The 26,211-nt window shown below is 41.7% G+C and overlaps 1 protein-coding gene across 2 annotated transcripts in view; it reads right to left on the bottom strand.

Annotated features, from left to right (window-relative positions):
• dapk1 (death-associated protein kinase 1) overlaps positions 1-26,211 on the bottom strand; it is a 138,953-nt gene that overhangs the window by 37,124 nt on the left and 75,618 nt on the right. For both annotated transcript variants that reach the window (XM_034691955.1, XM_034691954.1), the window contains exons 8-14: positions 23,857-24,009; positions 18,513-18,558; positions 18,226-18,315; positions 13,534-13,626; positions 10,090-10,209; positions 6,153-6,251; positions 3,264-3,362 (exon numbers count right to left, since the gene is read on the bottom strand). In XM_034691955.1, coding sequence (XP_034547846.1) covers positions 3,264-3,362; positions 6,153-6,251; positions 10,090-10,209; positions 13,534-13,626; positions 18,226-18,315; positions 18,513-18,558; positions 23,857-24,009 — 700 coding nt within the window. The remainder of the gene's footprint in view (positions 1-3,263; positions 3,363-6,152; positions 6,252-10,089; positions 10,210-13,533; positions 13,627-18,225; positions 18,316-18,512; positions 18,559-23,856; positions 24,010-26,211) is intronic.

A 26,211-nucleotide genomic window follows, 5' to 3' on the forward strand; every position in this document is an offset into this window, starting at 1 on the left:
GCTCGAGCACTGAGGTCAAACAAACAACCAGCTGCTCTTGGATGTGCCTAAGAATCGACACACTTTTTAAAAATGTATTTATTTCTTTACATGTTTACATATATATTATTATATACTTGTATTTAATATTAACCCCTTGAAATTGATAATTGGGAAAATGTCATCCAGTCATATCTGTTTCATTATCGATATGATATATTTATTTACTTTCCTATTATTCTTATTGTTATTTTTTATCCCAATTTCATTGCTTACTTTAGATTTTGGTTATTTCTGCTCTACATTTTTATAAACATCAATTGTTTTTCTTTTGTTTGTTTTGTTATTTTTTTGCTGTTGTTGTTTTGTTTTTACCTTTGTTTTCCTTTTATTACTATTATTATTATTATTATTATTATTATTATCATTATTACTATTATTATTATTATTACTATTTTTATATTATTATTATTATTATTATCATTATTATTATTACTACTATCATTATTATTATTACTATTATTATTATTATTATAGTGATCATTATCATTATTATTATTACAACTACTATCATTATTATTGTTATTATTATTATTATTATTATTGTCAGGATCATTATTATGATTATGATTATTATCATTCTTATTATCATTATTATTGTTATGATTATGATTATTATTATTATTATTATAGTGATCATTATCATTATTATTATTACAACTACTACCATTAATATTGTTATTATTATTATCATGATCATTATTATTGTTGTTATTATGGTCATTATTATTATTATGATTATTTTTATTGTTGTTATTATTATAATCATTATTATTGTATTCTTCTCCTTCTCCTTCTCCTTCTTCTTCTTCTTCTTCTTATTATCATCAGTTCTTTGTTGTTGTTTTTTTATGTTTTCCAGTTTCGTGCCTTGTTTACTTGTTATACTGTCTACTATCACTTGGTCACCCTTTTCTTGTAAAGCATATACAAAAAAAAAAGAAACAAAAAAAGACCTGACTTGATAAATGAGCCTGATCATATTTTTGTTCATATCCTCCAGTCTTTACTCAGAGCAAAATAAGACGACACATTTGAGTTTCTTATAATAATAACGTAGATGTAAAATATATAAGAGCTGTCACTTCCTGGTTGAGGCAATTAAAGCTCATTTTCCTGTCAGTCTTACCGTTTCCACTGAGACACAAACTTCCATTTAAACAGAAGCATTCAGATTTTACTGCCCTGTGTGCAGCGCAGACATCAGACTCATTAGAAATCGATCACTCAGCTTTAACTTTATGGCTGCCAGTCAGAGCGGAAACTCGTTAGAGGAGAAGGTGCTCATGTGAGATGGCACCCAGGACGCAGATCTCGCATGTAGGTGGGAAAGTGAACTGCTTTAAATAGCATCTAATGGATTAATGCTGGAAGAAAGGCTGAACAGCTGTGTGTATTAGAGGAAGGGAAAGGAACAAGAGACAAGATTCCTCTTGTTAAAAGGGTTCATGCAGACTCCCAATCCTCAGCGGGAGGGTTCTTGGTTGTAGAGAAATAAAGTGAGGATGAAACTTTAATGATCCTTGGACAGGTGCTAGATTACAGGAACCTTAAATATAACCCTAACCCTAACCTTAACCATTACCCTTAACCCTAACACTAAACCTAACCCAACCATAACACAACCCTAACTCTAACCCTAACCCTAATCACAACCCTAACCAAAACCCTAATCATAACCCTAATCATAACCCTAACCTAACCCTAACCCTAATCATAACCCTAACCTAACCCTAACCCTAATCATAACCCTAATCCTAATCATAACCCTAACCCTAACCCTAATCATAACCCTAATCACAACCCTAACCCTAATCCTAATCATAACCCTAACCCTAATCCTAATCATAACCCTAACCCTAACCCTAATCATAACCCTAATCATAACCCTAACCCTAACCCTAATCATAACCCTAATCACAACCCTAACCCTAATCACAACCCTAACCCTAATCACAACCCTAACCCTAATCCTAATCATAACCCTAATCACAACCCTAACCCTAACCCTAATCATAACCCTAACCCTAATCCTAATCATAACCCTAATCACAACCCTAACCCTAACCCTAATCACAACCCTAACCCTAATCCTAATCATAACCCTAATCCTAATCCTAACCCTAACCCTAATCATAACCCTAACCCTTATCATAACCCTAACCCTAATCCTAATCATAACCCTAACCCTAACCCTAATCACAACCCTAACCCTAATCATAACCCTAACCCTAATCCTAATCATAACCCTAACCCTAATCCTAATCATAACCCTAATCCTAATCATAACCCTAACCCTAATCCTAATCACAACCCTAACCCTAACCCTAATCATAACCCTAACCCTAACCACAACCCTAACCCTAATCATAACCCTAACCCTAATCACAACCCTAACCCTAATCCTAACCCTAACCCTAATCATAACCCTAACCCTAATCATAACCCTAACCCTAACCTTAACCATTACCCTTAACCCTAACACTTAACCTAACCAATCCATAACACAACCCTAACTCTAACTCTAACCCTTATCCTAACCCTAATCATAACCCTAACCTAACTCTTAACCCTAACCAGGATAATGCATGCAGTGCAGATTAGCTGTAGTCTGGTGAAGGAGAAGGAGTCCGCTGTGTGTGTGTGTGTGTGTGTGTGTGTGTCTGTGTGTGTGTGTGTGTGTGTGTGTGTGTGTTCGTTTGTGTGTGTGTGTGTGTGTGTGTGTGTGTGTGTGTGTGTGTGTGTGTGTGTGTGTGTGTGTGTGTGTGTGTGCAGACAGCAGAGGACAGCAGGAAAGGGTAGAAATGATTGAAGAGATTAGAAAATACTTTGGGGATTTTGTCTGTCCAAGCTAGCTCTATGATGAAGCTACAACGGCATCAAAGGCCAACACACACACACACACACACACACACACACACACACACACACACACACACACACACATCCCATCATTTTCAGCAAGACCTGTTTCTATAGCAACAGCAAATAAGCTGATAAAATGCCAGAGTAATCGCTTGTCTCCACAGGTGTGTGCTGTGAACGTGTGAATGTTTGTGTCTGGGTGTTTTGGAGAATCAAAGTGAAGCTTCTCAGGAGGATTCGATGGGTAGGAGTGAGTGAGTAATTGCAAAGAGATAACTGGGTGTGTTTAGGGGTATAGTAAGTGTGTGTTTTTTGTACATGTGTGTGTGTGTGAGGGAAAGAAGAGGTACTTGATTCACCTTATCTTGGACATCCAGAGGGCATTTCTTTTCATGGAGGAATCTCAGGGTCTCGACGTGGCCGTGTCTTGCTGCGTAGTAGATAGCGTTGGCTCCGCTCTGAATGTGAGAGAGAGAGAGAGAGAGAGAGAGAGAGAGAGAGAGAGAGAGAGAGAGAGAGAGAGAGAGAGAGAGAGAGAGAGAGAGAGAGAGAGAGAGAGGAGGATTCCAGGGTTTATCTCTGACCTTTACGATGAAATCACACACACTCAGGAGGACTGTGTTTGCTGCAAGGTGGTAGAAATTAAACACATCCTTCAAAAGTACAGCACAGCACATTTCTCACAAAGAACATGACAACAATGTGCTTCTTATTGGACAATGTTTTTAACCTGTTGTAACACACCAGCTCTTTATAACAGCTTTAAACCCAACATGCTGGATTCTGGTGATAGCAGGAGATGTAGGAACTGACGGAAGACTCCGCCCTTTTTTCTTTTGCTCAAACTACAAAAATTAGTGATCGGAGTCTTTTGACTGAAGCTAGGAGGTATTTTTGAAGCAGCAACCTCTGGTCTCAAAATATGAAGACAATGCGTGAACTGCAATTCATCGAGCATCCACTTGAGGCTGGCTGCAGAAACACCAGAAACCACATACGCACCCATTCAAAGAAGACGATCTTTGCAGTATTAAAGGTGACATGTCATGCAAAATCGACTTTTTAATGGTTCTCTACCTGAAATATGTTTCCCTGGCATGTCTACAAACCCCCCGAGGATGAAAAAAAGGGGAAGGGGAAGTCTTTGCCATTCATGGCATTGATTCATGACAGATGTGACATCAATTTCACAGTTTATAACCAGTTTACTTAAAAGAACAAACCTCTATTGTGCGTAATGGCACAGCCCGTATGTGTAGGAGTTGAGCTTCAGACTGGTTTAAACCCTGATTATTATAATAATAGAAGTGCCAAAAGGAATATCAACAGACTTTATGTGCAGACATGTTATTTTTAGGTCATCCAGAGGTGGAAGTGATGTTTTGATCTCTGAAAAGTTAGAGCATATCAACGCTAACAACACTACAGTGCAGTAATTTCACTCTAACTGCATGGTGTGATAAGAGCATAGACTGTATAAAATATGGACGTAGTATCCGTGACGTCACCCATCTGTTTCTGAACGCTGTTTTGAAGCCAATCGGCAGCGGCAGCCATATTGCTTCTGTCCAGCCAGTGTGACGTAAAGAAGCGGGCTTTGAGCCTCCTAGCCAACAGCTGCAGTGTTCCCGCAGGCAGCTGTGCCTCTCATTGGAAGACTGGTAATCTCAATATCTTCAAAATTGCTGAATTAGAAAAAATTCACCCCCCTCACAGTGAGAGGACATCGAGAAATGAGCTATTCAGATTACACTCATCTTTTGTACCAGGCTGTAAACATGTTTATTAATGCTGCAAAGATCGTCTTTTCCCCATTCATGTGTATGTGACTTCCGGTACTTCCGGAGCCATCCTCAAGCGGATCCTCGATGAACTGCAGCTTTTAACACTTCCGCATTGACTCATATTTTTAGACCGGAGGTTGCCGCTTGAGCATTATCCAGTTGTACTGCTGACACGATATCAGGAGAAAAGTTATAACACATATATAATACTGTAACAACTCTACTGTTTGTTAAACGTGTTCAGTGTAGATGCTCTTAATTCCTACAGTGTTGACGGTCAGTGAAGGCATCAGGAGAGGTGTAGAGTGTGTGAGCGGGAGAGAGGAGAGACAAGAGGAGAAGTTCTTCATTCATTCAAACATTGATTGTTGTTTTGTTGGTTGTCGTGATCACGGCCGACAGTGACCGGTTATTAAAACTCAACGTGTTCACGAATAGTCTCGTCATCACTACAGCGTCCAGACGGACGCTACAACATCTACCTTTTCTGTAGGACTTACTAAATGTCATTCATTCTTCTGCTTGTCAGAGCCCCGTGGTGAGAGCTTTTTAGACCCTGATCTGGACTACAGTCCTGAGCAAAGCACCTCATCGGGTCAGAGGGGACAGGCCCGAGGTCGAGCGAGAGGGGCAGTCAGTAGAGGCAGGGGAAGCAGAGGCAGGGGACGGGGACTCAGAGTACACGCCTGGTAAATGTACGCGCAGGAGGCGGGCAGAACGGCACGACGGGATTTGAATGGTTTAAAATTTTGGCACCCAAAAAACGGTGATTGGTCAGTGTTTTCCCAGGTTTACACCGGCTGTAGATAGCAGCTTTGCTTTGCTCTTTTTTAAGAACACATTATGTATTGATTGCCATCAGGACATAAAGATCATTTTAACCAGTATAACAAAAAGTGCATCTAAATCTGATTACCAACCCCAGCTTTAATGCATTCACATGAGATAAAAAAAACCCTGCTGTTTTTCTGTTTGCTTTTGTGAATCAGATGATGTCTTTATGGCATGCTTGCACTCGTTTAGCAAGTGCAATCCTTTAGTGAATCAGTCCCTGAGAGTTATGCATAGATGAGGCAGGCGTGATGTTGCTGTTTGCTAGGAGGCTTAAGGCCTGCTTCAGCTCCACCTCTTTAAATGTCTCTTGATTGTCTGGTAGTGACATTGATTTAATGTCACCTATACGTTCTATAAATATGTTGCATTTGAACAGAGTCTCTTAACGTCTCTTTCAGACTTTATAAAAGAGGCACAGTGTTTGTTATTCTGCACAGTCATTTGTTCAGTCCAGCTGAGTGTAATCACTTCACGGCTGCATTTATTTACAGAGTAGATCTCCCCCCGTAATAATCCACATGACAGTGTGTCCCTCATTACTGCAGCTCTGACGCCTTCGCTGCCGGTCTGTTAAAGTTCACAGCTGTCCGTCAGAACAACAACCATCACACCACACTGATGAGTCGGTACCTTGTCATGGGCCTGGATCTCTGCACCTTTCCTCATCAGCACCTCGATGATCTGAATGTTGCCACAGCCGGCCGCGATGAGGAGGGGAGGAGTCCCATGCTGCAAGAAAACATACATTGAGAATGTTACTATCCCATGTTTTGAAAATGAAAGCTGTTAATCTAATGCGACCCCATGAAGATGATTATCTCTCACAGGTTGTTCCAAGGTCACAGGTTTTAGAAGGTGTCACTGGAGCGATGAAAATACAAGCTGAGGTAAAGAGAAGGCGTGAAAATACATGGAATAAAATGAAAAGTTACAGTTTCTGAACCACATAATGGACTTTAAAGGTGACATATTATGCTCTTTTTCATCAAAATATATTGGTCTAAGAGGTCCCCAAAACATGTCTTTAAAGCTTTATTGCTATCAGATTTTGGCATGCCTGTAAACCTCTCTTTTTCAGCCCTGCTCAGAACAGGCTGTTTTCTGTGTCTGTGCCTTTAAATGAGAATGAGCTCTCTGACCACGCCCCCTCAGGAAGTGGATGTGGCCTCGGCTCTCCAGCACGTTGATCTAATGTTTACATGTTGGCTGCTCACAGACCCGCGTTACTTCAACCCTCTGAATTTGATGCAGAATCTGATCCTGACGGAGAGGCGCCTGCAGCAGGACCTTTCTGAAGGATTGGTCACAGATTTAGTGTTTCTTGTTGTTTTATTTGTCAGTATGTAGACGTGTGTCTTGGTACACAGCTACTAACATGTAGCTATGTGGCTATGCTAACTAGCGCTAGCACTTATCCATGAAAAATAAAAATCATCCACTAGATCTTCAAATCTGCAGACGTGGGGAGTAAAACCGACCTTTGTGTTTATTAAGACAGCCTACAACTAGCATGCCTCCCTCCTAAGCTCCTTGTTAGCACACATGTGTGCAGGGAATGAAAAACAGAGGAGGGGTGATATATATGTGACATATTTCAGGTGATATGCGATGACATGATGTGTGACCTTTAACATGGTACTACAGTCAAAAAAAAAAAGAAATCTAGTCCTTCTTAAGCCCCGCCCCTTTTCCCTTCTTTCTATACAAACAGTGAAAAAAGTTTAGTGCCTGACAGAACACACCATGTGCTAGGCTTGTCTGTTGAAAGATTGGAATCAACATATTTATATACCTAGAAACTGAGAGAGTAAGATTTGAGGACTTTAATTACCATCATTAACCTTTTTTCTCTGGCTGTTTAACTCTCTTTATAAAACTCTTCTTCTCCTTTTCAAATCACTACATTCTCCATCTCCATCTCTATCTCTCCACACTTCACTGAGTTTAATAACACCGAATCCTCCCATCACACATCAGCTGTCAACAAACAGCATATCTCCTCCGTCAGAGCAGTGAGCAGAATGAAGATGAGGGAGCTGCTACAGTCTGATGTGTACCTGAAGGAACTAAGGATCTGTTCTCTGCACTCAAAATACTGGGAATCCTATTTTGACTCGGCTCATATCTGCAACTGTAGGATACTTTTCTTTCTATAAAAAAACAAAGGGAAACTTGAATGGTTGGTAACTGCAACAAACACATTTTTAACATTTTTTCCTCTCTTAATTCTTGTTTTTTGTAGCTTCTTTCATCCCTGATTCCAGCTGCATTCATACTGACGCTGTAGTGGTTTCTGTTTGTGGAGAAATGCAATATACTGCATATGTTTTGAAGATAGTCCTTCCAATAATTAATATGTAATTTTGTGTGAGAGTGTTAAATTTCCTCTGACTCATAGTTCCGACTTCAATGGAAAAGGGTACACATTTTGCACAATTAGAAGAACACAAAAAAGTGTTAAACAAAGCAGAATATGTTTTATATTTCAGATTCTGTAAAGTAGCCCCCTTTTTCCTTCATGACAGCTTTGCACACTCTCGGTATTCTCTCAGTCTGCTTCATGAAGTGGTCTCCTGGAATGGTTTCTAATGAACATGAGCCTTGTCAAGAGTTCATTTGTAGAATGACTTGCCTTCTTAATGTGTTTGAGACCATCAGTTGTGTTGTTCAGAGGTAGGGTTAGTACACAATGGATAGCCCTATTTGACTACTGTTGTAATCCAGATTATGGCAAAACCAGATTACTTTATAGTTTTGATGTCTTCAGTATTAATCTACAACGTTGAAAATGATTAAAATAAAAAATAACGATTGAATGAGAAGGTGTGTCCAAACTTTTGACTTGTAGTGTATATGTTCATTTTATTATTTTTCATATGTCATCTTCATATTCTTTAGAAAATAAAATGTACCACATATATAAAATGACAACCCTCTTTCTTAGCGTTCCTAGTCAAGGCAGATGGCCAATCACCACCAGTCTGCTTCTGTTCAGAATGAAGCAGTTTGAGGCGCTGGTGGCCAAGTGGTCTAAGCGCCCCACATACAGAAGCTACAGTCCTCTCTACTCCCCACATTTCCTGTCTCTCTTCAGCTGTCCTATTAAATAAAGGCAAAAAAGCCTGAAAATACAACTTAAAAAAATAATAATCAAGCATTTTCTCGCAACAATTGCCAAATGTTTGTTCACGGTGGACTCATTTCTGGTCTCTGTGATCAATATATTAAACCCTATAGTGTAGACCAGCTCTCTGGGTGTCCTGAGATAAATGTGTGTGATGATTTAGTGTCATGTAGCTTCCGTCTCACCTTCCCAGGCTGACTACGGCTCATGGTATTGAAACTGAAATGGTCACATCTTATAAATACTTAGGAATTCTTCTTGATGAGATTCTGTCTTTTAAACTACACATTGATAAACTTGTTGCAAAGTTGAAGCTGAAATTGGCCTTCTTTTTTAGAAATAGATCTAGTTTTTCACTAAAAGTCAGAAAACATCTACTTTTTTACTCTTGTTGGATTATTGAGACCTGCTTCTTATGAATGCTCCTGCTCAGTTTTTAAAGAAAGTAGATCCTGTGTATCACTGTGCTTTGCGTTTCATTACTGGTTGCAGCTATCATGTACATCACTGTTCCTTATACGCTGCCGCACACTGTCCATCCTTGTCCGGTCGTAGACTCTCTCACTGGCTGATCTTTATTTATAAATGTATTCTTGGACTTCTCCCTACTTATTTGTGTGTGCACATGTGTAGAAACCTCAGCCGATATGAACTGCGCTCTCAGGACATCATACAGTTGCAGGTCCCGAGAGTCAGAACTGAACTGGGCAGAAAGGCTTTTAAATTTTCAGCCCCGTTTACCTGGAATGATGTGCAGAAGGACTTGAAACTGACACATCTTGTAACTCTGGGGGAATTCAAGTCACTCATAAAAGACAGAGAAACAAGCTCCATTGGATCCTGTGATTGCACTGTGTAATCATGTAACCATGTGAAACTGTGACCGTATTCTATTTGTGTTGTTTTGTGTGCTTGTTGTGTGTTGTAACCTATTTTGTGCTGCCGTCTTGGCCAGGTCACTCTTGAAAAAGAGGTTTTAAATCTCAATGAGTCTTTTACCTGGTTAAAGAAAGAAAGAAAGAAAGAAAGAAAGAAAGAAAGAAAGAAAGAAAGAAAGAAAGAAAGAAAGAAAGATGTATATAACAAATGATTGATTGAAGTTTAGTTGAGTGGTTTCCTCGACTGATATAAAAGATGAAGTTTGTAAAGACAGATGATGTTTTCCCTGTGGATTGTAATTTTTCAGCAGCTCTGGAACAAAAGCAACACTTTATTTAGCCATCTTTATTTGGAGTGGTTTATGTAAGTGGAACTGAGGAAGTTAAAGCTGAAACAACTTCTATTTTCCTGCGTGCTCTGACAAAGGCCACCGGGCACAAAGGTGTGCATGTTTGTTTGACATGGAGAGAATAAATCAGTGAAATTGGGATGAGTCACATTTTTCCTGAAGTTGTGTTTGTGCAGCGTTTGCCTTCAGGTATTCAACGTGTCTCTGTTAGTCACCTTGTTGGGCTGGTTGACGTCGTAGCTGTTCAAAGAGCCGAGCAGGTGCTGCAGCCCGGGCACGTTGTCGTCGTTGATGGCGTGGATGATGGCCTTCATCACAAAGGAGTCTTCCTCATCCTGGATGGGTGGGAAAGACAGGAAAAACATGATCTAATCCTGCGAGCATTAATCTGTGAATTCCTTCAATCACATGCCTCCCCTAAGTCTCTCTTTCATCTCTCCTCCCATGCATGAACACACACAGAAACAAACAGACTTTTCTCTCCCAAGTTCACGTTCAGATTCTTTTCTCCGGCCGTGACATGTGACCCGGTGACCTTCAGACAGAGTCAGCCACACAGGCACAGAAATCAGCTGTGCCGCCTCGCTGCACAAAAAGACGAGGAGGAGGAGGAGGAGGAGGAGGAGGAGGAGGAAAGCGAGGGGGTCGAGGAGGAATGATGGGGAAGAGAGGGGAGGGGAGGTTGATGTGGCGTTTGTTCTGCCAAGCGTTACACTGCAGCTACATTCCTCAATATAACCTCCCCGCTGGGCGAGGCATGACTAAACCACCTCGAAAAGCTGCAAACACAACACACGCATGAAGCAGCAGCTCACCGCCTGCTGTGGATTGATGTCAACGCAGTCATCAGGGATTTCAACCCTCTATAAATTGTTATTCATGACAGGACGGAGAGGTTTCACCAGTCGGCCTTGTTTTCTGATTTCTCTGCAGGACGGAAAACTCAAACTCATGACAAAAAAAAGTGTGATGTATGTTCTTCTCTCCATTTTACCCCATATGTCATACATTTAGTCTTCACATTAGAAGAATGAAGCTGCAGTGTTGTGTTGAATAGAGTTTTGTATCTCAGACCAAAGAAAGTAAACTTAAGATCTTTTTAATTTGGCTTTTAATTTGAAGTGATTTCTTTTTAGCCCTGGACTGCATTAATATGGCTCAGGCCAGCTATTAGTTATGGTGCCATAGGCCTAGACTGTCGGGGGAACCAGCACACTGACACACTGCCTGGGATCCTACCTCACCACCTTCCCCCCAAACCCCCACATCACTTACTTTAACTCTACCTGTCCCTTTAAAGTTACTAACCATAGACCTTTCTGGAGTCCCTGAGCTCCCTTGTCAGAGATTCTTTTAGTATATAAACCAGGAAGGTCTCTCAGATCCTCCGGCTCCTCTCTTTTAGCTGTTCCTAAGAGCAGAACTAAAACATTTGGTGACGCTACTTTTAGCCACTACGCTCCCAAACTACGGAACAGCCTGCCGGAGGATCTGAGAGGCGCTGATAGAGATATTGAGACTTTTAAACATAAACTAAAAACGTATTTATTCAGTCTGGCTTTTATGTAGGGTTTAACAATTGTATTACCTACCTTTTACTGTAATATTGATTCAAATGTTGCTTTATTATTTAAGTAATTTTAACTGTTATCTTATTCTATTTTTATGTATTTATTCATTCATTTCTTAATTTTATTTATCTACTCAGTTTTATTGATGTTTTTAGCCTTAGTTTTATTTTTCAACTCCTATCCTTACCCTTTTAAATCTATTTATTTTAACTATTTTTATTCTTAATTTTGATGCTTTAACTTATTTTAATTACACATATTTTATTTTGGTGGGCATTGGTCTCTATTTTATTTTATTTTATTTTATGTTGTTCTTGTTTTTAATTTGTATTCTTATTAGTTTTATTATTATCATTATTATTATCTTCCCCTAATATGTCTTGCCATTGTTTCATTTCTGCTTCTTTCTTGTTTTCAATCGCTGTAAAGCACTTTGGGTTGCATTTTATTTGTATGAAAGGTGCTATATAAATAAAGCTTGATTGATTGATTGATTGATTGTCTCGTAGGTTCCTCTGAGTCTCTGCCGTAGACGTCCTCCTGCTGTGGACATGCCAGACTCCAGCAGCAACAGCTACAACTACTCATCTCACCCTATCATCTCTCTCTTATTCTCCTCTATCTCTCTTTCCAACCCCAACTCAGTCTCAGCAGATGTGTGCCTAACATGAGTCTGGTCCTGCTGGAGGTTTCTGCCTGTTAAAGGAAGTTTGTCCTTGCCACTGTAACTTGCTAAATGCTGCAAAGTGCTCTGCTCATGGTGGATTAAGATGAGATCAGACTGAGTCCTGTCTGTAAGATGGGACTGGATCTGATCCTGTCTTGATGTTGGGTCTTTGTTAGTAATATAACAGAGTACGGTCTAGACCTGCTCTGTTTATAAAGAGTCTTGGTGCTATATGAATAAAGATAAAGAAGATTGAATATTCATTTAACTTATTCATTTAGTTATCTATTTATTTATTGTATCTATCTAAACATTTCAACTTAAATTGATTTTTCATTTTGCTTTCTACCCTTACTTGTTTTATTGATTTCAATTTATTTTGAAATATCTTTCTATGATCACAATCTTCTTTCTTGTGTTAATATTTTATTATTATTTTCTGTTGTTTTCAAGCATCATCAGTGAATAAAAATCAACTCTGGGCTCAAGGTGTCCTGCTGCTTCCAGATCATGGACTCAAAATAATGTGATGGAAATAATCTCACTCTCTAAGCCCTTCTTCTGACACAGAGCCCTTTAAACAACACACAAACAACTTCTACAGAGGCGTTGCTGCAGTAAACCAACCTCTGAGTCCAGTCTTAAAGTAAAGCACTTAACCCCGGAGCGGCTCAGCCAATAAAGACAATCACCTTCTTAAAGCTTGTCCAGGTAAACATCAGCTGCAGCTCTCTTTGTGGACTTAAGGGGGCACAACAGCATCTTCACTTCTACCTGTTAGCTCACCTGCTGCTGTGTAAACCCTTTAACAGGCCTGGCCTTGGCCTGCTGGTAACACCAAGTTAATGATTAACCCTCTGACTGTGGCTGCAGTGTTTACATCCTCCAGGCTTGTCTGAATCATCTTCTACACGTAGACGAGATCTCCCTTTAATCAATATTTGAGCTCATAATAAACTGAACGAGCTTCCTTCTCTTGAGGCACATTCCTACAAAGCTTGACCCGGTTTCGCACACAACGAAATTCCAACAATCCCCACAAACACCTGACCTGCGGCGCTCGGGGGAAATGAAGAACAGATCAATTACACGCAGCAGCTCAAGATCCTCCGAGGGACTGTCAAGTTAGAAAATACCAGAGCTGTAACTGAGAGCTCCGGGTCCTAATAAGGAAACACACTTCAATAAAAGTAATCAGAAACTCATTAAGCTGAGAGCCTCCTGTCATATTAAAGACACACTGTGGAGATAGAAGCTACAGGGCTCTCGCTGCTGATGTTTTACTGAAGTGTAACTCAAAGCCTTGATGGTGCTAATCTTCACAAATATAATCAAAGTGAATGGATTTGTGCTTCAGTGTGTTTTAGCACTTAAGTCAGCCTCGTTTAAACACAGCAGAGAGGCTGATATGTAGGTCTTACCAGCGTGTCATCGCTGCGTGCCACACTTATGTTGCTTCTGGACAGGAAGGAGCGGGACAGACGGTTGCATAAGGAGATGAGTCGGACGGATTGCTGGGAGAGTGAGAGAGAGAAAGAGAGAGAGGTTTATTAACGAGAAAAAGGAGAACAACTTACTGTGGAGTGGTGCTCAGGGTTTATGACAGGTCACAGTCAATTCTTGTCGGTTTGGGCCAACAGATGCAAAACAGAAAATAAGGTTTACACATTTCAGTCAGACAACTCACGTTTAAATTGTTTATTGTAGCAGCAAATACATATTCATGTTTGGCGCCCAGGCTCTGGCCTCATCACTCCCTGCAGATAAGTTTACATGCAGACTTTGAGGAGTGATGAGCAAAACATACTAAACACCCCCGGAGCCTGCAGGTGGAAGCTGGGGAGGCAGCGGGGAAGAAGAAAATATCAGCAATGGCATGCAGCAGCAGAGGCGTTGACAGGCAAAGGGAGAGATGGGAGATTTTTTCCCAGTTTAAATAGACCGCCAATTTAAGAGGCAGCGGGCAGGATTGGATGATGGTTATGAGAGTGGGACATGTGACATGTATGGCATTGCAGCTCGAGTTGTCTGCCTGAACTAGCTCGCAGGCGTCGCTCCATTTCTACACTAAAACGGAAAGAGGGCTTAACTCTATAGCACTAACGTTGGTTGATTTTCACCCATGCAATTGTGGTTATGTGATTTTTATTATGTTGCTGCTGTCTGATTTGCATGGGTCCCTGGGTGGCTTCATGCTGCTCTCTGATGTCACCCAAGGTAGGCCTGTCTCCCTTCTACCATCCCTGTTTTTTTCAGCAGGCACATGTTCAGGTGATTTTAGCCTGACGTTAGTAATTGAGAGTAAATTTCCAATAGTTATAAGTGATCCAGGGAGACTGTGCCTTCACTGGATAAGGCTCACATGTCCCAGGAATGGGTGGCCCAAAGAACAAGTTCCCAGCTCCATTATTGAAAAAATAAAATCATTAATTATGTATAAAAGTGTTGGAGCATTTTTATAAGGTCCCACCATGATACTTTTTTTGCATTTTATGAGAGGTTTTATACCGGGAAATACAAGAAGAGTTCAATCAGGAGAGACACAATTTGAATATTAAAGATTATTTATAACAACTGAATGAATGATGAAACTTGACAGAAATCTTTGGCGTAAGGACTCTATGGGGGATAATGTTGTGAGCGTAGGATGCATGAATTTGGCAGCTGAAGAAATCCCCCTAGAGTCCAGACACTGGTGGTGGTGGTTGATGATCCTAGGAATTGAAGACTTGCAGAGACTAGGTGTAGATGGGGAGGTGGAGGGGTGCGCACCGTCAATGCAAGAAGGAACTAGCTGGAGAGAGAGACGCATTTAAAAAGACAGCAGGAAGTTGATAGGCTGGTGATAAGGGGCGTGCCACTGAGCTATTGGATGATGCAGCTGCTGATTAACCAATGACAGCTCCGGAGCATGCAGCTGGAAGCAGGTGAGCAATTGAACGAGGGAGAGGAGAGTTAAACAACTGCTGTGATTGCTTTATAGTCTTCCTGTCTGAACTTTCGCTAGAGCTACATTACTTCAATTTGCAATGCATTGTTGTTCAATTAAATATTTTGATGTGAAATATTTTTGATAGGGTATATTATATCGGGTAAAATATGCTTGATGTAAGTGATGGTGTTCTGAACTGATATGTTAGTGTTCTAGGGGTTAAGATCATTTCACTTTTCAACAAACACAATTCGACCAAGATTGAAACTTCATTTTATTTGCATTTGTCAATTCTTCATTTGATTATTTTCTCTACAAAATCAGCACAGACAGGGTCAGTGTATCAAACATTACAATGCAGACTGAGTCACACTGCAGTATGAAACCCTGAGGCTCCTGTTCTTCCCTGATGTTCTCACTGCATTTGAAGACGCTTACGAGCCCTGACTGTGATCAATGCAAAGCTAAAGAGTCTTTTACTGAGATAGTCTCTGGGCGACTTAAGGTCGGAGCACTTCTCACTGTTACTGTTGCTGTGTCATGGAAGTTAAGTGTGTTTTAAATGCTCTATGTGCTTTATATTTCCTTTTATTCAATCATAGCTCAGAAAAAAAAACCCATGGAGACAGTTTGATAGAAAAACAAGTGTTGTTAGTTTCTTCTCCGTACAGAATTTAACAACTGTTGTTAAAAAATGTAATATCAGAGGTCCCGCCCCCTCTTGGTTTTGATTGGTTGGTGATGATGATGCAACAATGGTGAGTGCAGCTGTGTTCCAAATGCTTAATAACTATTTAAACAGCTGACACTGAGGGCATTTCTGCTCTTAGGGATCTCTAACATGTGGCTCAGTGGTAGAGAAGGTTTCATCTTTACCAGAAGGTTCACGGTTCGATCCCCACCTCCTGCCCAAATGTTGAAACTTCCTTAGGTATGACCATAGACAGTATAAATAATGGATGAAGTATCCGTGACGTCATGCATCTGTTTCTGAAGCTCTGTTTTGAGGCCAGTCGTTGACGGGAGCCATATTTTGGATATGCTGAAGTCAAACTTCTCTCGAGGGAAAGAGGTGGGCTTTGAGCCTCCTCGCCAACAGCTACAGTGTTCCCGCCTGTCAATCAAGTCAGCTGTGCCTCACATGAAAAACTTGTAATCTTAATATCTTTGAAATTGTTGCGCTAGAAAAAAATTCACCCCCCTGTACAGTGTGAGCCAATAGAGAAATGTGCTATCCAGACTACACTTGTTTTTTATACCAGGCTGTAAACATGTTTATTTCTGCTGTAAAGATCGGCTTCTTTGAATTTGTGTGTATGTGGTTACCGGTGCTTCCAGAGCCAGCCTCAAGTGGACACTCGATGAACTGCAGTTTTTAACACTTCCACATTAGCTTCAATTCTCACGGTCAGAGGTGGCTGCTTGGGTAAGACACTGAACCGGTCTTAAAATATGAAGCCAATGCGGAAGTGTTATAAACTGCAGTTCATCGAGCGTCCACTTGAGGCTGGCTGCACAAACACTGGAGACCACATACACACCCATTCAAAGAAGACGATCTTTACAGCAACAATAAACATGAATACAGCCTGGTTCAAAAAACAGTTTAGGTCTGGGTCACTAATTTCTCTATCGGCACACACTGTACGGGGGCTGAATTTTTGTATAACTCTGTATTTTTGAAGGTATTAAACTTACAAGTTTTGCCCAATTAAGGGCCTGTAACTGTTAGTGAAAAGGCTAAAGGCCCGCCTCTTTACCTCACACTAGCTCGGACAAAGTTAGGTTGAGTTCAGCATTTCCAATATCGCACCCACTTACGATTGGTTTCAAAACAGCGCTTCAGAAACAGATGGGTGACGTCCATAGACTGCATAAAATATGGACGTAGTATCCGTGACGTCACCCATCTGTTTCTGAACGCTGTTTTGAAGCCAATCGGCAGCGGCAGCCATATTGCTTCTGTTGAGCCAGTGTGACGTAAAGAGGCGGGCTTTGAGCCTCCTAGCCAACAGCTGCAGTGTTCCCACAGGCAGCTGTGCCTCTCATTGGAAGACTAGTAATCTCAATATCTTCCAAATTGCTGAATTAGAAAAAAATTCACCCCCCTCACAGTGAGAGGACATCGAGAAATGAGCTATTCAGACTACACTCATCTTTTGTACCAGGCTGTAAACATGTTTATTAATGCTGCAAAGATCGTCTTTTTCCCATTCATGTGTATGTGACTTCCGGTACTTCCGGAGCCAGCCTCAAGCGGATCCTCGATGAACTGCAGCTTTTAACACTTCCGCATTGACTCATATTTTTAGACCGGAGGTTGCCGCTTGGTGACGTCACAGATACAACATCCATTTATTATACAGTCTATGATGACAATATGATTTTACATGTGACTCAAATGTATTTGATCCTCTCATTTTATAAGGTGACACTGGGTCAAGTTAGATTTTGTAGTGTTGATGATGCTCTCCAGTCATTAAATGCACTAAATCTCTCCGTTAATGCCAGTGTAGTTTAAAAATAAACAAAATTAATTTGTTGTATATCTGGTCTTTATTATTTAGAGTAGTGTAAACATTTCCTGAGTTGTTTCTGTCCAGATTGTTGCAGACTCTTCACTATGATTTTCTGGTTTCTGCTCTTTGTACCACCTGCTTGTAGCATTTGTAAATTAGCGAGATGCATCATCAACCTGGCAGACTCTAAACCTCACTTCCACTTCCACTGAATGTACGTTTCTGTCTGCTGTGTCATGTTTTGGTGTCAGCTTTAAAAGTGTGAATAAATAAACTCAAAGTCGATGAAGGTTACCGCACAGCCAGAAGCTGCCAGACTCTTTGTGGCAGACAGAGACGTGGCGTGAAAGCGACGCCAAACCACCACGGAAAAACCATCCCAGCGTTTCTCACAGCCCCCGGGAGCGGAGCGGGGTCAGCCGTGACGAACCAAAACAGACAAGCAGACGACCGCTGAAGCAGCGTGGCAGTTGTTTTGACGGTTATGGCTCGCCTGGAGCGCTTCATGGTGACATCCAGTGAGGACGTCTAAGAAGGACTTTTGGCAAGGAGCTGTCACAGTACTGTTTTCTGGATAGATTAGGTGAAACATGCAATATTTCTTCTTTCCTGAAGCATCTGTTGGTAAAAGTTTGAGTCTGTATCATAAAAAAACAACTCACTTTCCATTTTCTTCTGGCTGCAAACTTCTTGAACTTCTCCATGTTGACAGCAGACTCCTTCCTGCTCAGTGCCTGTTGAGTGTCTTTTGGCTGATTTGCAAAAACATCAAATGCAGAGGAAGACAAATGTTATAAGAATACAAGTGATGAGATGCATATTGTATTGATTTGATTAAATGCGGTTCGGACAACAGTTTGCTAACAGCAGAAACCAGAGCTGATTAAATATCATCTTCTACCATGAAGGTTAAAAGGGACATTTAAATCTTGTAGGTTAAGAGTCTGACCTTGATCCAGGGATGCTGCAGGCTGTCCTGAATTGTCATTCTCTTTCTGTGGAGGCAAAAATAAAATAAATAAATAAATAAATAAATGGAGGAAGCAGAGAAATGTCTGTTGGGTGATCTGAGATAAACCCTCACTGTATCACTGGATGAATCTTAAGAGTGTGTGCTCAGACTGATTCAGCACGGAGTCGATAAACTCAGCCCCCTCATTCATCATAATGAGGTCAGTGGGTTGATACACACAAGGAAAAGAAGAGCTTGCAAGAACAAGTGAAACTCTGCTTGTGATGCACTGCAATCATGAATAAGGCATCAAACTGGTAGATCAGATACTTGCAGGAGGTCAGGTTTAGTTAAGAATTAAGTTTTGTCACAGAGAATATTGACTCAGATGAAACTAAACTTCACTAGTGATTAATCTGATAGCTTACTCATCATCAGGTGCATATTATAAAACGAATATATCACTTATTCCCGACTTTGCTGCTTTTCTAACTAGTTCATGGATTAACCAATAGTGACAATAAATGGAGCGCTGCCTGTAAGCTAGTTCAGGCAAACAACTCATGCTGCACTGATTCAAACATTGTCTCATTTGGCGGTCTATTTAAGTTGCGAGACTTCCTGTCTCTGCCTCTGACCTGCTCCAGTGCTGCAACCCCACCTCCTCCCCAGGATCCACTTGTAGGCTCCATTGGGGCTTAGTCCTCCTATCTCAATACTCCTCAATTTCTGCACATAAGTTAAACTGCAAGGAGGAATGAGGTTTGGAGTCTAGATGCCAAACACCAATACTGTCTGCTGCATTAATACTAACTTAAAGCTTAAAATAACGTGAGTTGTTGCAGGGCATTGCTTTGCGGGGCTTTGCGTTGCGGGGCGTTGCGTTGCGGGGCGTTGCGTTGCGGGGCGTTGCGTTGCGGGGCGTTGCGTTGCGGGGCGTTGGGTTGCGGGGCGTTGCGTTGTGTTGCGTTGCGTTGCGTTGCGTTGTGTTGCGTTGCGGTGCGGGGCGTTGCGGGGCGGGGCGTTGCGGGGCGGTGCATTGCAGTGCGGTGCGTTGCGTTGCGGGGCGGGGCGTTGCGTTGTGGTGCTGGGCGTTGCGTTGCGTTGCGGGGCTTTGCGGGCCGTTGTGTTGCGGTGGGGGGCGTTGCGGTGCGGTGGGGGGCGTTGCATTGCGGGGCGTTGCATTGCGGGGCGTTGCGGTGCTGGCCTAGTGGTCTAAGCTTGCCCCATGTACAGAGTCCTGGTCGCTGAGGTCACTGGTTCGACTCCCTCTTTTCTCTTCATAAACAGAAATAATTACAATAGATTTTCACCAACAACCTTTTTTCCATGAAGAAGAAGGTATAATGAGACTATTCACCCCACTGAGCGTCTGATCTGTCTGTCAAAATGCAATGCAATCCTGTGTCAGGTCTAATCGGCTAAAGGCTGAGTTATACTTCTGTGTCAAATCGACGGTGTTACCTATGCCGGAGGTCCGCATAGCCCCCGTACCTATGCAGAGGCCTACGTACGTAGTTGACGTGCACCTCCTCCAAAATGTAACAATCCGTAGAATCGACGCGGACAACAAGCCCTGTGATTGGTCCCCTCAGCGGCATTGTGTTTCCCGCATTTACAGGATTTCCGGGATCCCCGCTCATCGGCTGCACATCGGCCGTGTGTTTCATCTCCTCCTCTCTATTCTTCCCTGTAATCATGTCTGTATGATAAACAGCAACATGTATTAGCTGTAGATTAACATAACATGCTCTGAATCACCGGCTATCAGAGAGACCACACTGCCCTGAAGCGTTTCAGCGGAGAATTGCTGCGCGACACGGACACATCGACGCACAAGTATGTGGTGCTCATGCCCCCGTCAGCCCCTGCTGCGTTGGGGTGACGCAGAAGTATAAATCAGCCTTAAGGGGTGTTGTGTTCATTTGTCATCTGCAACAGGTCTGCCAGGTACAGTTTCTCCTTTTATCTGTTTGTGTGGTGTTTTTCATATTTGCTAGTCGCTCTGTTAGAGGATGTCCAGTCGACACACACTTCATATTTACTCTTCTGACGAACAGTCTAAGTCGAGCGAATCCTAAGGGGAAGTTCCTAACCACCACATCCCTCATCATTAAAGCTTCAAACAAACAAAGAACAACTCATTGTTCTGTAAAAATTTCACTTTGTTAAATGATGACCGTTAGGGGAAACTATATTGTCCACTTCCACTTGTGTCTGTCTACTAACACGTCCCTTTTTAGCTTTGTGGGCTAAAGTAAAAACCCATGAGTCTTCACTCTACTGAGGCCACGGGTCACTTAAAGGGAAATTTTCCTCCAGCAGTGTCTGTGCTGCTTCAGTCCAGAGTCACGGTGAACATTATAAAACAGTAATCTGGGTCCTTCTTCGTGAGAGTCTTCATTTATCTCCCCGACAGCCGAGAGGCTCCATGTCTGCTCAGCGTGTAGATCAATTAAAAGCCGTTCCATGCTGCTGCACTCGGATGAAGATTTCTAAAAGCCCCATTACTTTAAATTTGTAAAGTCAGACTCCTCTTTGGCTCCCTGTCCTCCTGTTAAAAGAAGCCTGGCCTTTACTCACTGCACCCCCCTCCACCCACCCCTCGATACAAGACACAGATAATTACTCATCCTGCACTTCTTCTCTGTTTTGCTGCAGGAACAGGAGGAAGAGCAACTTAAAGGCCTTTAGTGTCTTTACATGTGGCTGCAGATTTAGCTGTTTCAAGAGTTTAAAGAGGGGCAGCACTTTGAAGCTTTAGTTATTTATGTGTCAGCTTTTTTGGATGTTTTTAAAAATCAACGATGAAATCGTACTTCAAGAATACTTGTGCTCTGGAGAGAATGTGGCACCGATATGGCAGACCACACACATATTTTGTGAATGTCCAGCGATTAAAGCCTTTTGGGAGGATGTCCATAGAATAGCCAGAGAAGTCCTGGGCTATGATTTTGTATTTTCTTTTCTGGCTTTTTAACTGGGAAACATGGACTTAAAGTTACCTCTTGAAAGTTTTTATGGTGGCGAACAAAAAGGCCATAACAAGGCGATGGCTCTGTAGGGATCCACCCACTACTAATCAGTGGATAGACATTGTGATAAACATCCAAAGCATGGAGCATATGACTTACAAACTAAGACTGCAGAGGGACAGATATGAGACTTTCTGTAAAAATGGAATACATATCTCACACAAAGAGGTGATAACCTAACTTACATTTAATATACTTTGATCTATGTAAACAATGTTATTGCTGTAGTTTCTGGTGATGCATATGCATCTCCCCCCAAACCGTTACTGTTAATAGTCTTGTTTTTGTTGCTCTGTGACCTGAACATGAAACTGTAGCTACTTCCATGTAATTCATTACCATCATTGTTTTTATTAATATTAATATTATAATAACTATTATTATTAGTAGTGTTCTGCCCTTCATGTGTTTGTGTATGTTTAAAGTAAATTTAATTGCTAGATAGAAGATCGTTTGTTTGCTTAAAACGTTCTCATGCTTTTATTTTGAAGTTGAAACGGAAACAGGAAACAGGAAGTAGGACGTGAAGAGAGTTTTGAGAAAAAATAGCCTAGCTGCATCCGTTTGGTTTCTCTGTCTTATCCAATGCAATCCTCCGCATAAATCCTTCAGAAAGCAATGACTGTAAGTAATATGTATTGTTTTCAAGTTCTATAATTTGTATTAGTGAGTATTAGGTGCATTTTCTGAAGTTTGTAACGTTTATACCGTGTTTCAGCTACAAAGATGACAGTTATATTGCTAACTGCTACCTAACAGCTACCTAACTGCCACCTAACTGCCACCTAACTGCTACCTAACTGCTACCTAACTGCCACTTAACTGCCACCTAACTGCTACCTAACTGCCACCTAACTGCTACCTAACTGCTACCTAACTGCTACCTAACTGCCACCTAACTGCCACCTAACTGCTACCTAACTGCTACCTAACTGCTACCTAACTGCCACTTAACTGCCACCTAACTGCTACCTAACTGCTACCTAACTGCTACCTAACTACTACCTAACTGCTACCTAACTGCCACCTAACTGCCACCTAACTGCTACCTAACTGCTACCTAACTGCTACCTAACTGCCACCTAACTGCCACCTAACTGCCACCTAACTGCTACCTAACTGCTACCTAACTGCCACCTAACTGCCACCTAACTGCTACCTAACTGCTACCTAACTGCTACCTAACTGCTACCTAACTGCCACCTAACTGCTACCTAACTGCCACCTAACTGCCACCTAACTGCTACCTAACTGCTACCTAACTGCTTTGCATTTACAGTACCGCTAGTGTTTATATGAAAACGGTTTCATAGCTAATGTATGTACATTACAAGGTTAATATTCATGAAGACTGTTAATATTTACTGTTGCTGTCAAATCAGATTACTAAGAGCAGTCTTTCTATTTTCTTTCTAGTTTCAATCTGATTCAGTTTTGTCAACTTGACCTTTCTGCTGTGAGAAAGTCATTAAAGGAGCAAGGACGCTCACTTCCTGGCTCTTGAAAAGGAGTTTTGCTGGCTGTTAATTCATGTTGACACTTTTTGAAGTCTAACACATAAAGAGAACAGTACAAGTAGCATTATTACTATTATTATTGTTGCGGTTGTTATTGTTCTTATTGTTACTGTTATTATTTTACATTCATTTTAATTTATTTCTATTTTATTTATTATTCTACTTTGGGTCTTTACCCTTTCCTTTCCATATCTTGTAATAATACAGTGCAACAGAGCTGTTGTGTATCTTGTATTCTAAAAGATGTTTGAAAAATAAAGTATTAAAAAAAAAGAATACTTGTGCTATGCTACTTGCAAAGTGCTGCTGTCTTTCCACTCTCAAGTTCCTTGCAGACGACCTTTTTCTATAAGTTTTCATATCACACAGAGAGATGAGTCATCAGTCAAGACAGTTTTTTCCAGAACAACATCAAACTAACACAAAACAGAAGGCTATAAGACGTGAAAAGAACAAGCCGAAAAATGTAAAGCATTGATAAAATGAGAAGCTCCATCAAAGGAGATAAAATACTGACGGTAATGTTGTTTATTTCTTTGGGGCTGTCAGTAAAACCCGGACACTATCTAGCAGAAACTTGCAATCTAAACTTTGAGATATGAGAACCCTTTTCCATCATTTTCTAATTCACAAACTTGATGTTGCATTGAAAGTAATAAACCTTGGAAATAATCATCATTCTCATCTTTGGGTCTCTCTTTTGGAAACACTGTTTAGGTGCACACAGACAGTCAATCATCACAGATTTCTTCATGACACAAGGAAGTGAAAATGAGGGATCTTTCATACTTTGGGTCTTTGACGAGAAGCCTCGCGATGAAGTCTTTGGCCAGGACGCTGGTGCCGCTGAAGAACTCCTCTTCGAACGTGTAATCCACGGCCGACACGTTGGCCAGAGTCTCCTGCTTGTTGTCTCCGAGGAAAGGAGAGGCTCCACTCAGACTGCGAGATGGGACAGAGATTGATAGTGAGGTTAAAGGAGTAAACAAGTGCTGCCATCTAGCAGACAGAATGGAGCCGAAGATCTGAGACGGATTCGTCTGTTCATAAAGAGAGGAAAATGTATTATCGACTGATGCAGTTGTAGCTGTCCTACAGTCCTGGACCAGATACTCAAGCCTGACTTGGGTCCTTAAATACAGGACTTGTTATATTCTTGGACTCAACACTGATGACTGGGACTTGGACTAAAGCACTGGCTGCCTCCGGACTCTGGAGAGGGAGAGGAGGATGCTGGCTTATTGATTAAGTAATTGGGACTTGACTGGAACTTGGACTAGGGTAATGGGGACTTGGCTGGGACTTGGACTCAAGTAATGGCTACTTGGCTTGGCCTTGGACTCAGGTAATGGCTACTTGGCTGGGACTTGGACTAAAGCACTGGCTGCCTCCGGACTCTGGAGAGGGAGAGGAGGATGCTGGCTTATTGATTAAGACTGTTCTATTCTGACTCGGGTAATGGGGACTTGACTGGAACTTGGACTTGGGTAATGGGGACTTGACTGGAACTTGGACTCGGGTAATGGGGACTTGACTGGAACTTGGACTTGGGTAATGGGGACTTGGCTGGGATTTGAACTTGGACTCAATTAATGGCTACTTGACTGGGACTTGGTTTCAAGTAATGGAGACTTGAATTAGACCTTGGTCTTATATGATGATGGCTCGGCTGGGACTTGGTCTTAGATAATAGGGACTTGACTGGGACTTGGAATCAGGTAATTGAGGCTTGGCTGGAACTTGGACCTTGGTAATAGGGACTGAACAAGGACTTGGATTCAGGTAAAGGTGAGTTAACTGGAACTTGGATTCAGGCAATGGAGGTTTGACTGAGACTTGGGCTCAGGTAATGGGAACTTGACTGAGACTCGGTCTCAGTTAATTTGACGCTTGACTGGGACAACTTCTCAAAGGGGGACTTAACAGGGACTTAGTCTTGGGTAATAGAGACTTGACAGGGACATGCACTCAGGTAATGGGTATATGACTAGGACTTGGACTTAGGTAATTTGGACTTGACTGGGACTTGGACTGACACAATGGGGAATTGACTGGGACTGGGTCTTAGCCAAAGGAGGCTTTACTGGGGCTTGGTCTTAGGTTATTTGGGCTTGACAGAGTCTAGGTCTTGAGTAATTGGGAGTTGACCAGGACACCTACTCAAGGGGGACTAGGCTTGGACTTTGACTCAGGTAATAGAGACTTGGCTGGGACTGGGTCCTAGGTAAGTTGAGGCTAGACTGGGACTTGGACTAAGGTAATGGACACTTGGCTGGGACAAGGCCTTAGGTAATTGGGACTTGACTGGGACTTGGATTCAGGTAATGGGGACTTGACTGGGACTTGGACTCAGGTAATGGGAACTTGACTGAGACTTGGTCTCAGTTAATGGACCTTGACTGGGACATCTACTCAAGAAAGGGGGACTTAACTGGGACTTAGTCTTCGGTAATACAGACTTGACAGGGACTTACACTCAGGTAATGGGTATATGACTGGGACTTGGATTCAGGTCATTTGGACTTGACTGGTACTTGGACTCAGGTAATTGGGACTTGACTGGGACTTGGACTCAGGTAATGGACACTTGGCTGGGACTTGGACTGACACAATGGGGACTTGACTGGGACTTGGTCTTAGCCAAAGGAGGCTTTGTGTGTGACTTGATCTTAGGTTATTTGGGCTTGACAGAGTCTAGGTCTTTGGGTAATTGGGACTTGGCCGGGACACCTAGGTAATGGAAACTTGGCTGGGACTTGGATTCAGGTAATGGGGACTTGACTGGGACTTGGACTAAAGCACTGACTGCCTTCGGACTCTGAAGAAGGAGAAAACCAGCATCCTGTGATAATTTTAATTTTAGGAGTTTCTTTTGACAGCATGTTTTTCTGCTTTAATCAACTCTGTGATTCTAAATGTCCAATTTAATGGTCTGTAATAACAAAAACAACGCCGCCTGATTACAGCACAAGCCTCAGTGGAGCTTCTAATCAAAGGGAAAGAGCACAAGTAGGATGTGAGTTTAAAGACCAACTCACCAAATACTGATTACTGTCAACCCTTGAAACTAATCCACGACCTCTCTATTGGTTGATTTGTGGAAATCCAATCACAGAGCTGACGAATACACTGAAGTATTTGTCA

This window comes from Notolabrus celidotus, chromosome 9 (assembly GCF_009762535.1).
Source record: "Notolabrus celidotus isolate fNotCel1 chromosome 9, fNotCel1.pri, whole genome shotgun sequence".
NCBI classification, from domain to species: domain Eukaryota; kingdom Metazoa; phylum Chordata; class Actinopteri; order Labriformes; family Labridae; genus Notolabrus; species Notolabrus celidotus.